Here is a 13,699-nt window from a genome sequence, read left to right as displayed (position 1 = left end):
CAGAAGCTCAAATAACCTGTGTCTTCTCGCTACATGAATTACTTTGATACAGTCGACAAGATCTGGCTTCCTTGCAGCAGTATACCAGTCAAGTGACAGACAAATGAGCTATACAGTCGGTTTTGGGCAATCAATTGTAAAAACAACTGATATTTTGACCGCATGTCTTAAGTAATCTTCCGAGTTAGCGTAAATCTGAGTGCATCTATCGCAGTCCGAAAATTCTATCCTATCAAAAAATTAGTGGTGTTGGTTTTCTTTATTGTAAGTGCAGTGTAGAGAAGTGTGACGTTAGACAAAATTAAGCACAGCTGTAATACTGGCTCTTTTCCATCGTTTTCAAGCTGTGCGATGGTTTATGAATAATTCCTAGTACCAGTGTGGGATGGATATCTACTCGTATTATTGTAGATTTCAGTTTCAATGTGTGTTACCTTCCGTGATTTATGGCAGTCAAAGTTTGGCGGACAGTAGTTCTGGTAACACTGTGTGTTCCATCATTCTCAGTTCTGTTCAAAAATGGCGCGTGGTACAAATGACTATCTTTGAAGCTTTGCATGGCATCTAATTTCTCTATTTTCCTTTTAGTGATTATTGGTAGAGATGTATGTGGGAATACCAGACGGACTGACGAAGGACATCGAAAAAGTTCAAAGAAGGGCAACTCGTTCTGTATTACCGAGAAATACGGGAAAAATGTATATGGTAAGGGAAATGGGATTGCAATCATTGAAACAAAGGCGTTTTTCATCAAGGCGTTTTTAATTGCGACAAGATGTTTTCACGAAATTTAATCTCCAACATTCTCCTCCGAGTGTTGGTACTCATCTAAAGAGGGAGAAGTGATCTCTATAATAAAATAAAGGAATCAGATTTCGCACGGAGAGAGTTAAGTGTTCACTTCCTCCGCGCGCTGTTCGAGAGTGAAAAAGTAGAAAAACAGTGTGAAAGTGGTTCGATGAATTCTCTGCCAGGCACGTATGTGTGAATTGCAGTTAAGTCACATAGATGGAGATGTCGTTGGCAGGAACCAATATGTTGCCCGAATTTTCTTGGGATGTTATCTCTCAATATTTCAATATTCAACCTCTAAGTGATGCACAAGCCTCTCTTCTAGCGTCTGTCACTGGATTTTGTTGAGCATCAGATGTTGGGAATTACGAGGAAAGACAGGATAACAAACCTATGGGTAAGAGAACGAACTGGAATGGAAAACGCAGTTACGAGTGTGATTGAATGAAACGTAGAAGGGCGTGTCATGCAGCCAGACGAATGGGTGGAACACTGAAGTCCTTTGCTGGATTACAAGAGAGAACAGATCGAGACGACAACCTGGGTAGCCTATATACCGGATAAGTATGGACGTATGTAGTCTTAAAGTGGTCATAATGTACGCAAAAGTCAGTAAGTAGTATTTATCCAGCAGTGGATGTCATCAAACAGTCGATAGTGATGATGATGGTGATGATACAGATGCTAGTAAATATCACGGTAATGTTGCAGTTACATGTCAGTGAACATCTTGAATGGTACTGTGTCGCCTTGATGATGAGTGTGTGAGGGACGCCAAAAAAATTTTAATGGTATCGACGTTGCAATACTGGCGTTGCAACACAGAAAAAGATGCGTTTTTAGTCTTTCTAAGTAGTAAATAAATAATGTAGATATACTCAAAAGCAATTTATTTACTGAGTGTTTTAACCTCCAGGCGAATTCAGAAGTGTATCACAGACTATTGGGACTGAAACTAGCGTAGAAGAGATAATTACACTCCAAGACAATAAAAAACGACGCATCACGAAGGAATTATCCGAATAGGATGGAAATCGGTACATGTGACTTAAATATACAGACAAATGAATATGATTTCAGAAAAAAACGGATGATTTATTCAGGAAAAAGAGGTTTGAGCAAGTCAATAACACATTGATCCACCTCGGGCCCTTATGTATGCACTTATTGGGCTTCGCATTGATCGGTAGATTTGTTGGATGTCCTCCTGAAGGACATCGTGGCAGATTTGTCCAATTGGCGCCCTAGATCGTCAAAAATCCGATTTGGTTGGAAGGCGATGCCCATAATGTGCGAAACGTCCCCAACTGGGGAGAGGTCCGATGACCTTACTGGCAAGCACGAAGACAAGCAGTAGAGACACTCGCCGTAGGCGGGCGAGCATTGACTTGCTGAAATGTAAGCCCGGAATGGCTTGTCATGAAGGGCAACAATACGGACGTAGAATATCGTCAACGTATCGCAGTGCTGAAACGGTGCATCGGATAACAACCAAAGGGGTCCTGCTTTGATACGAAATTGCACCCCCGACCATATCTCCTGGTTGTCGTGCCGTATGGCGGATGACAGTCAGGTTGGTGTCCATCACTGTTCGTGGCGTTTCCAGACAAGTCTTCTCTGGTCATCAGGCCTGGAATGTCACTGACTAGAGCAGAATTATCTTCAGTGATAAGTCCCCCTTCGAACTGAGCTCCGATGCCCAACAAAGACGTCCCTACAGACGCCCCGAACAACGGTAGGATATCATCCTCACTGTCACCCGCCATGCGGATAATGATCTGGCGTGCAATTCCTTCGTGGTGCATCGTTTCTTTTTTTTCGTAGAGTATATTTTGAACACAGTGCTGTTCAACAGCATTCAACGAAACTGCAGTAAATAGCGCTCGAATGAATTACTTATTGTAGTTGTTGTCTTCAGTTGAAAGACTGATTTGATGCAATTATCCAAGTTAGTCTATGCTGTGCCGCTCTCCTCCTTGTAGCTACTGCAGCCTACATCCATTCGAACCTGCTTACTGTAGAAACCTTGGTCCCCCTCTACAATTTTTGCCCACCACACGTCCTCCCATTAACGAACAGATAATTTCTTAATGTCTCAGGATGTGTCCTACAACTTATCCTTTTTCCTAGTCAAGTTGTGCCACAAATTTCCTTTCCCTCTGTGCTACAATATTTGATAATCTCATGCCATTTCACGTCTCAGCATGGTATAAACTCCGAAGTACAAGTGAAACTGGAAACGTCCAAACTGATTTAAAAGCATACATCTGAGATCATTGAATTATATCAGGCAGTAATAACAGAAATTAAGGTGTAGCTTCCTGTGTAATCTTCGGCACCGCGCTGTCATTATCTAGACACCCCAGAGAAACCCACAAAGAGCACGGCATTCCACCATTACTGTAATCTTTGTTATCTGCGCCGCAACGTGTGCAGAGACTGAGAGCATTTTCTTATGCGGAATGATTTATAAGTACGGGTATGCGTGACCTGCGCGGCCTAACAATGCAAGAAATTTCCCCGAAGACCGCTCATTGTAATTCTACGCTGCAGTGGCAGTTAAAAGCGTATTAGAGGCCGTGCGTTTGACAGCTTGCTGCTTTATGATCCCACTGTATCAGAGCAAACCAGTCTTAAGAGGCGGCCGGCCACCCGTGCGTGCTGGCCAAGTAGCCACCAATAAATCTTCAACTCCTTTTGCCAATTTTAGTCTGATGCCTCGGTGAGTGCGTCAGAGAGCCTGCCATTAGAACCACATTTACGGATATCACCTCCAACGAATAAGCACAAGATAGTGGAGCACATACAAACATTGTTCCACTGACTGACAGTTTGTGAGCTGTCCGGTGCCGTGGGAAAACAGACAGTTCATTTTGAGGGAAGTAAAGGAAAACAGGCACACATTTTTGCCAAAACTGGCAGCATTCCGTACAGGATAGGACAGATAAACATTTTTTTCATCGAGCAGTGAACAGCTACATTGAAATAAGCCTTGAATCTAGACTTGAAATTGATAGCTGACGATCATGTGTTGGGGGCAGAATTGTTCCAATATTATACAGATTCCATGGGTTGGACGCCCATTGTATTTCGAGTAACTGTATGCGTGTCTGGGTCCATGCATACGTACATTCAACAATATTGGTACTGTATACTTGTGGGAGCAATATTTAATTCTAGGGGATGATTTTTTTCAATGTATGGCTTTGTTACTTCTGAGTAACTTTAATTTCATTCTTTCGGCTCAGAATTCCATATGTGGAATTAATCAGTGTTACCTAATAAAATTATCTTCATTCTGTGTAACATAACGAGTTTACATCACCATTTGATTACACGGTCACTTGCACTTCGTAAATTTAGGTCGACCAGTCCCGTCGAGTTACAACTGCTAACAGAAAGTGCAGTGACGTATCCTGAAAATTATGATGCCAAACTAATAACCGCCCAAAACTATGAACGAGTGCAAGGAAAACGTTAAGTGAACGCCACTAAAGATACCTTACACAGCACTCAACTATAGTTCGTAATAAGCTAAAATACACAATTTAGTGAGACCTACACACACACAACCAAAATAAAAATCGTGCATTAGACATATCAAGAAGCCAAAAATTCATCTCATAAGCCTCATATCAGATCCACTACAACAAGGTAGTTTCCAAAGTTGCCTAATACATAGAGTGAACATTAATAAAATCGACAAACTGGAGGTATGGAATCCTGACTGGAATTGGAGGAAAAAAGGTGCTATGAACATGTGTCCAGAAATGAACGGTGTGGGTGCAACGACAGCAAATCATCCCGGAACACAATACAGAGCTGCACTGCATCCACGTCACAACAGATGTTCAACGTGACCTCCAAGCGATGCAGTGCAAGCGTTCACACGTCGCATCATAGACTGCTGCACTGTTTTGCACGTTCCGGCCTCCCTCCCGATAGCTTCGCAGACGTCATGAACACGCTGTTGAAGGGGCTGGACATCAGGAACTGGTTCACCATACACAACGCTTTTCAGATGCCCCCAGACGTAAACATCCATGGGGTTTAAGTCCGGTGATCTAGCAGGGCATGCTACAGGGCTCCGCGTCCTTTCCAACGTCCGGAGATGATGATGTTGAGCTGTCTCAATATCCTGTAGAACCAGGTCCTCCAAATCTGGTGTAGGCACAGTTCTCCGCCTCCCTCCACGTTTGTCTGTCAGAAAGGACCCATGATCACAAAAACAAATAAAAAGGGCTTGAAATATTGCATGATGTGATTGGTGAGGGTACTTGTTTTGGTATAGCCATGCCGCTTCTCGACGGTTTCCATCTACTTGGCCGTACTAAAATACTATCTGATGCTTACAGTACGCTGCCTCACTCACACAGCCTGCAATACACAATGACCATACTGTACATGGTCAGACGATCTTTCATTCGTCAGCGCTATCTATCGTAGCAACGATGCATTTCTGGACACGTGATCCTAGGACTCTTTTTCCTCTATTTCCAATCAGAAATCCATCGCTGCAGTCTGTCGGTTTTATTAATGTACATCCGACAACAGGCCAATTTCGCAGCCAATCGGAACGCGTGGCGCCACGTTTCCGTAGTTTAAAACTGGTGCGTTGTCGACCTACACAACATTAGTAATTTTGGTTCCTACTGTCATCAGCTATCCAGGGTTGAAATTTCGTGACTTAATTTTTCTCGTATATATGAGAGCAGGTAGTGTAAGAAACCTGGGGTATTAGTCACAGTGATCTGGAAAATGCTTTAAGGAACCTTTAGTAAACTGCTTATACCGGGGCTGCTCTCGACTTTCGCAAATTTTGGCATATCACGAGAAATGCTGCAAAATCGTGGGATGGAGCTTTAATACAGAAGTAGAAGTAGGAGTACATAACAAGTGCTGAAAGCTAGCCAGTAGTTCCGCAGAGGCAATGCTCTCAGGCAGCCTAATGGCAGAGGCAGGAAATTCGGTGTAATGGCAGCAGTAGCAGCAGGAAATTCCCCTTCCCCGGCAAGCAAGGGCGCGCTCTGAAGCTGTAGCCGGGACACGCCTCTAGCCACAGCATCGGTCTGCGCAAACTTTAGGCTCCCCGATTTCTAAGCGGACAAGCACTGCGCAGAAATCGCTGCTAAGAACTTTCCGAGTCAGCCACGAACGGATCGTGTCAAGTTTGTAATACCAATCAGCGGGCGAAAACATCGACATCGATTATATCTGATTCCCACGACTATTAAAGAGGTTTCTTTATAGGTTAAGAAATATTTTCTGTTGTCTGCTTCTCTTTGCCTGTTTCTCGATTGTTCAGAAAGGCTGGAAAACGGAGGCAAAGACAGAATTTCTAGGGAGAATAGGATCACTCGAAAAATGTATCTTCAGTAACTAGCTCCTATCACCCTTTACTAACGAAGTATTTAAAGCCTAATAAAACATAAGAAATATTTTGTGATTGTAAGGGGACATCCTCCTCTAGCACTACTTTTCTTGAACAAGAGTTGTCGAGACCTTGCCTGCAGATGGAACTGTCTTCGCCTTTTTTGGAGCTAATTCTCTTCCTTCAGTCCACTGTTTTTACTGTGCCATCGTCTCATATGCCAAGTCGTGGACTCATGTTTCATCCATGGTTGTGAATCGAAGCAGAAACTCGTTTCTTTTGCAGCGAGACATCGCCAAACACTGAAACATGCTCACGTCCATCTAGCGACCAGCTTTCTCATGTCCAAATTTTCAATCAGAATGCGTGTACAGCACTTTTTAAAATGCCTACGACATCTGCTAGCTCGTGCACTTTCAGTGGGTGGTTACCGACCACCAATTTTTGTCGTCGTCACCTTATTTGGCTGACTACTGCAATGTTCATCTTGGCAGGGGTACGGCCTCACTTTAACTTTGTTGCAAACGAAGGAGCAGACTCCCCCAGAATAGAATCGGGATGTTCCTAATCTATACAAACGATACGGGAGACAATCTGAGCAGCCCTCTTAGATGTTCACAGATGATGCTGTCATTTACCATCTAGCAAAGTCATCAGAAAATCAAGACCAACTGCAAAATGATTTGGACAAAATATATGTATGATGCGAAAAGCGACAATTGACCCTAAATCACGAAAAGTGTTGTTAGTTCATGCGCATGAGTACTAAAAGGAATCCGTTAAACTTTGGTTACACGGTAAATCACACAAATAAAAAAAAAGATTATCAGTTCAACTAAATATCTAAGAATTTCAATTACGAACAGCTTAAATTGGAGCGATCTCGTAGATAATGTTGTAGGAAGGCATACCAAAGGCTGTGTTTTATCTGCAGAACACTTAGGGGATTCAACAGGTATGCTAAAGAGACTGCCTACACTACGCATTGCTGTCCTGCTGCGGTGTTGCTGTGGATTATGGGATCCTTAACTGATTGAATCGACAGAGAACATCGAAAAAGTTTACCCCAAACCTGTAATATTCACGAATCGGTCGATCAAGTGTTTACACAAGTCACTTATTTTATGGCCGGCCGCAGTGGTCTCGCGGTTCTAGGCGCGCAGTCCGGAACCGTGCGACTGCTGCGGTCGCAGGTTCGAATCCTGCCTCGGGCATGGATGTGTGTGATGTCCTTAGGTTAGTTAGGTTTAAGTAGTTCTAAGTTCTAGGGGACTGATGACCACAGCAGTTGAGTCCCATAGTGCTCAGAGCCATTTTTGAACTTATTTTATGGACGAATTACATTTCTTTAAGATTCTCTCAGCGAATTTCACCCTGGAAACTGCTTTTCCTACCATGTAGTTTAAGTGGTCATTCCACTTTAGTTCGCTCGGGACGGTAACTCCTACGTATTTTACAATAGCTACTGTTGCCAGTGATTCGTCAACAATAGTGTGTCCAATAGTAGTGGATCTTTTCGCCTACATATGCTCAATACGTTACATTTATTTACCGGATTACTTTTCGGGTTATACAGCTGCAGGCTACTGAAAATGGGCATCGCGTCCAGAAACTGATTTGGCCTAAGGGACTGGTTGCTATCAACTGTAATTCACAAATAGGAACAAATTCATTATTATGACTGGGATTTTAATGACTTTAAAACAGCGAAATATGCAAGCATTTATTATCTAAAACTTATATATATTTGGCTTTAAAAATAAAATATGACTTCATATAAATTTATTTAAGAACATTCTTGTTGACCTTGTTATATACTACATAGGCCTAACACAATATTTACTTCCGAAAAATTGTGAGTGCCATTCGCAGTGTTTGAAACTAAGACTTATTTTTTAAATGTCTTCATGTGTGTGGAAAAAAAAAGAAACACGAACCATAAGAATGATTGAAGATGGACACGAAACTCAAATAACAGCGTTAGTCTGCTGTCACTGGCAGCACTTCTCTTCGCACAGCTGCTGTGTACGGCGGTGTTACAGAGTTGTTGCACATTAAAGTGTTTTTCTGCACTAACTTCACACGGTTTCTTGTCAGTGTTGAAGAACTTGCCCCCAAAATCACAAATAGAAACCTCGAAACATCGTATTGTTGGAGCACTTTACTTACGGCATGTGGAACGTGGAACTAGACTGAGTTTGTATTCAAAATGAATAATGTGACCACGTAGCATGTGTGTGAAATTTATTATTTCGGAAGCCGCCTTTGTTGACTTCGAGAGGTCACGTCGAACCAGCGCAACTATGTCTTACGTCAGCGAATAGACTAGTGTGTTACGCTGTTTGTCTACTGTGGTCTTGATAAACAAAGCTTTGTTATAACTACTGTGTTTATTTGTGATAATATCACGTGAAACATTGTCGTGTGAGCAACATTTTCATGTATTTATGCTTGTGTCCTTAAAGATACAACCAATATTTGCAGTTTTCGCAAAAGTTGGCCGAAGTATGGCAAAAGTGGCCAAAATATGAGCTGTTACTAAGAAAAGGTACAAATATGATTTTTATACACAATAAGAAAACATTCTTTTACACTATAATATTTGGATTTGTGCATAAATTGTTGTAAAGTTCATCATAAAGTTACGAAAAAAATATGACTTGGCATAAAAATCCGGGCCCATTTCATTACGTAGGGGTAAAAAAAAAAACTACATATACGAAATTTTAGAGTGTTTGGAGGAGACAAATAGAAACACTTTTTTTATGTGACAAAAATGTCACATGTGCATTGTTTCCCCGTCAAGTTCCCATGGATGTTTTGAGTTAAGGGGTTTTCAGTGACTGTGTTAAGACTGCCGTGTGATGAACATTCTTTCAGAGACATTCTGACCTCCTATGGATTTCCTTTTGAAGGGGGGCAATGAACAGTTTGGTGTACGAGACGCGGAAATACCAGAAGAGCTGGTTGCCCGTTTGGCTAAAGCTGCAGCTAACGACTGGCTATTCTGAGCGTATTACACAATCATTAGCATTCAGGTGCCAGTTGTGCCTTAGTGAAACGGACTACGTTTTCAGCAGTATCTCTAAAACAACAAAGACAATTTCAATACCGTCTCTGAACATCACTAGCGTTAAAATCTTCCAAGGACACCTAGCAGAGAAATAAAGCTCTTGTGACATTTTTGTCGCATTAAAGAATTTTCCTTTTTGCATCCTCAACACACTAAAATTTTGCAGACGCGTCCAGAAACATGTATCTAAACTCGAGCTGCTAAATAAGAACAGAAGATGAGCACACCCCTTTCTTTACCATTCTAACATGCATCAGACAAGCAAGCATTTTGTCACCATTCCTTTTCAAATAGCGTAACATTTGGTAGGAATAATCCGCAACTGAGATCCATAGTGGAATCAGACAACCAACCACTTCAGTTGTAAATAGTTTTATTGGTTCAAAAGCACAAGTTTTGAGCAATCATAGGCCCATCTTCAGGTGTACAAGAACCACGGGACGCGTGCACGCAGCACGCAGTGAATACAAGACTGCGGACGTGAAACCGAGATACGGAATGACGCGGTTGATTATCTGAGTCTAGCTTTTCATATTACTCATACATTTGATAGTGGAAAAAACTATGGACGATTCCAACATACGTTGCAATGAGCAGTTTAGGTTTACAGATCTGTATTTTGTTCATAACGTCGTTCTTGTGGCAGGAACGCCACAGAGTTTACGACTAAAGAATACCAAGCTGGATGGAATTGCCAGTTCTGTGGGACTAAAAACAAATGATGATAAGACAAATATAATGTGTATGAAAGTGAAAATGTATCACTCAGACTATAGTGCAAAAGAAGATACTGCAAGATGTCACCCGATTTCCATATCTCGGCAGCCGTATCTATTTTAACTGGAACACAGATGCATATATCAGCAGCAGACATGGAAAAGCTTCTGCCGTCTTCCAACAAATTCTAAGTATATGGCAATGAACTTTGTAAGCATGTCCACAAAACTTCGGATATATTCCTCTATCATCATACCGACAGCCATGCATGCATGTTATATCTAAGAGATGCCAGAAATATCGGCAAATAAGCTCAATGTTTTCACGAACGATATTAGCGGTGAATATTGAAGCACAGTTATTGCGACCATGTTTGAAATGATGAAATGCTGAAAACATCGAAGAATCCCAAACAGCATTATTACATTAAAAAAATGGTTCAAATTGCTCTGAGCCCTATGGAACTTAGAGGTTAAGTCCCATAGAACTTAGAACTACTTAAACCTAACTAATCTAAGGACATCACACACATCCATGCCCGAGGCAGGATTCGAACCTGCGAGCGTAGTGGTCTCGCGTTTCCAGACTGTAGCGCCTAGATCCGCACGGCCACTCAGGCCGGCGTTACATAAAACAACGGATGGATATAGAAGTACAAAAAGACCTTGTAACATTTGGAAACGAATTTCTGCAAAGTATCTTCAGTGCATGGACATACACTGGTAGGATGTGAAAATGTGGCAGGTGATCGAGGTCGCTAGAGAAAATTTGTTGGCAAATTGCTACTTATCACAAGAGGAACTAAGCAAGTAGGTTTTTATACCCTGTATATCCATAGCACTCGGATATCGGGTGTGGGAACATCAACACTCCATCTTTCATAGTTGAAAGTTGATGATCCATCAAACAATCCTCTTAGCAGTCTGTTTCCATTGTTCCTGATCTCCTGCATCTCGGAGTAGCTGACCCAATATTTAGTGTGGCTTTTCCTTTATATTGTCTATCCATTGTCTCCGTTGTCTTCCCTGCAAACTTTTTCCTTGGATTATTATCTTTTCCAAGTTATACTCCTGTCATCGAACTATGTGACCAAAGAACTTCTGGACAACATCTTCTCCATCCCAGATTCTGAAGGACTGATTTGCTGGTCCACTTGTCCATGTATGATATTCTTAGTAACTTCCTATTTGTCCACATCTCAAAAGCAAGAATTCTTTTGCGGTCTCCTGCAGTTATTTTTCACATTTCAGCGCAATTGAAAAAAAAAACTGGAAACACCAGAGATGTCAGTACTCTCAATTTTGTACGTCTGGTTATTGTTCGGTCTTTCAAAATCACTGTCAGCTTCGATGCAGCATCCCTACCTGAAACAATTTTACGCTGTATTTCCTGTGTAGAGCCACCGTGTTTCTGGACCACTGGGCCCAGGTAAACAAAGTGATCAACTTCTGCATATTCTAATAGCATATTAGTAGCTGGTAGTGACTCACCTCTGTTAGTTATCGTGATCTGGTCTTTTTCTTATTCACTGGGAACTGAAGTTCCTCGCTTTATTTCCCAACTCTGTCCAGCACTTCCGTCATTTCCGCTTGTTATTATGCGCAGCATGGTGTCATCACCAAAACTTAAATTATTGATTATTCCTCCTCCACCAGCCCAGACGCGAAGGAATTTACTCATAATGTATTTTTTATAGACGTTAAGTAGAACTGGTGATAGAATTCACCCCTATCTAACTCGTTTACGTGGTTCAAAAAGACTGATTATTGCCTTCTATCAGAGTAGATATTTCTGATAAGAGTAATAAGATGATCAGGAACGTCCATTTTTGCTAACACGTTCCACATTTCTTTCCGTCGCACGCAGCTGAAAGCTTTGCTATAGTCCAAGAAACAAAGAACTAAAGTGATACTGAATTCTCTACATTTTTCAGTTGTCTGTCTGAGATTGAGAATCTGCTCTCGTGTTCCTTTATTGTACACAAGCCCAGCTTGCTGTGGTGATATTTCTTTATTTAAGTACGTTCTCAGATGTTCATCGATGACATTTTGAAGTATCTTGCTAGAACTTGAAATAAATGAAATGGTTCTGTAGTTCTCACAACGAGTACAGACATGGTCCAGCCTTCTATCCATGTTCTGTTATTCCATATGCTGTCCCATACACTTAAAGACCAAGAGAAAATCATGAATCACGAAGGAATTATGCGAATAAGTCGGAAATCGGCAGACGTGATGTACATGTACAGACAAACAAATGACACAATTTCAGAGGAATTGGATGATTTATTCAAGATAAAGTGCTTCACGTACGTCGTCGTCCTGGGAATCTCGTTGACTGGAGTAGAATTGTCTTCAGTGATGAGACCCTATTCGAACTGAGCCGCAGTAACCAGCGAAGACGTGTCTCAAGACGCCCCAGGCAGCCGCATAATACCAAGCACAGACTGTCACCCGCCATTATGGACACACAGTCTGAGGTTGCCCTTTTTTTTCATAGTGGGACCCCTTCGGTTGTAATCCGCGGCACCCGTACAGCACCGTAGTTCGTCGACGACATTATGTGCCCCGTTTTGTTGCCCTTCATGGAAAGTCATCCTGGGCTTACATTGCGGCAAGATAACGCCCGCCTACACATGGTGAGAGTTTCTCCTGCGTGTCTTCGTGCTTGCCAAACCCCACCTCGTCCAGCAGGTTCCGAGTCTCTTCCCAATTGGGAAAGTTTGGAGCATTATGGACAGGACTCTCCAACCAACTCCGGATTTTGACGATCTAGCGCACTAGTTGGACACAATTCGGCACGATATCGCTCAGGAAGGCATCCAACAACTATATCTGTCAATTACAAGCAGAATAACTGCTTGCAGGGACTACCCCAGTACAATGCCCTCCCTAAGACAAACTTCAGTCCACACCTTCAGCCCATTTTCCCCTTGAAAATGTCCAAATGTGTGTGAAATCTTATGGGACTTAACTGCTAGGGTCATCAGTCCCTAAGCTTACACACTATTTAACCTAAATTATCCTAAGGACAAACTCACACATCCATGCCCGAGGGAGGACTCGAACCTCCGCCGGGACCAGCCGCACAGTCCAGGACTGCAGCGCACTAGACCGCTCGGCTTTCCCCCGTGAATTGTCAGTAGGAAGGTGTCAAGTGAAGTGTGTGTTAGGGAGGGCGATGGACTAGGATAGTCAGTGCAGCTGTGGTAGCCACAATGCTAAGGTGGTGTAGTGCTTAGCACATCTATCTAGTAAGTGGGAGACCGGGGTTCAAGTACTGGCTGTGGTACAAATTTTTATTCGTTGCTTCAGCTTCTATCCTTGTTGCAGTACGTTCTTCACCGGTCAGCAGCTAGTTCTACGTTGATTAGAGGTGTGGGATATAGCACACATAGCTTCATTCTCCGGTTAAGCACGAAGGTAATGCAGCTCGTGTGCAGCGCGGCGCCTGCCCTGTAACTAGCGGCGGCTTACTTGGTGTTGATATGAGTGAAGTGTAATTGCCGAACACAGGATTATATGTGCGTAAAATCAGCGTGCTCTGTGCTGCTAAGCAGCAGCACTTGAGACGGAGCGTGTGAATAATGTGCAGGCTACCACTCAGCGCGGCCGCTCCCTTTGATTGAGGAGAGCAGAGGAGAGCCGCGTGGCGCTCGAAGCAGGCGGCATGTCGGCACCTCCAGGCGCCTCGCCTTCTCGCCCGGTCGCGAGAGGCGAATTTCCCGCCGCCGCTCGGCCCAATTA

The 13,699-nt window shown here is 42.7% G+C and overlaps 1 protein-coding gene across 1 annotated transcript in view; it reads right to left on the bottom strand.

Annotated features, from left to right (window-relative positions):
- LOC124776439 (SAM and SH3 domain-containing protein 1-like) overlaps positions 1-10,905 on the bottom strand; it is a 342,406-nt gene extending 331,501 nt beyond the window's left edge. The window contains exon 1 of the mRNA XM_047251441.1: positions 10,777-10,905. Within this exon, the coding sequence (XP_047107397.1) occupies positions 10,777-10,905 (129 nt within the window). The remainder of the gene's footprint in view (positions 1-10,776) is intronic.
- Positions 10,906-13,699: the final 2,794 nt, after the last annotated feature.

This window comes from Schistocerca piceifrons, chromosome 1 (genome assembly GCF_021461385.2).
Source record: "Schistocerca piceifrons isolate TAMUIC-IGC-003096 chromosome 1, iqSchPice1.1, whole genome shotgun sequence".
Taxonomy (NCBI): Eukaryota; Metazoa; Arthropoda; class Insecta; order Orthoptera; family Acrididae; genus Schistocerca; species Schistocerca piceifrons.
Note: the sequence above shows the minus strand (reverse complement) of the source record. Positions and strands in the feature narration are given on the sequence as shown.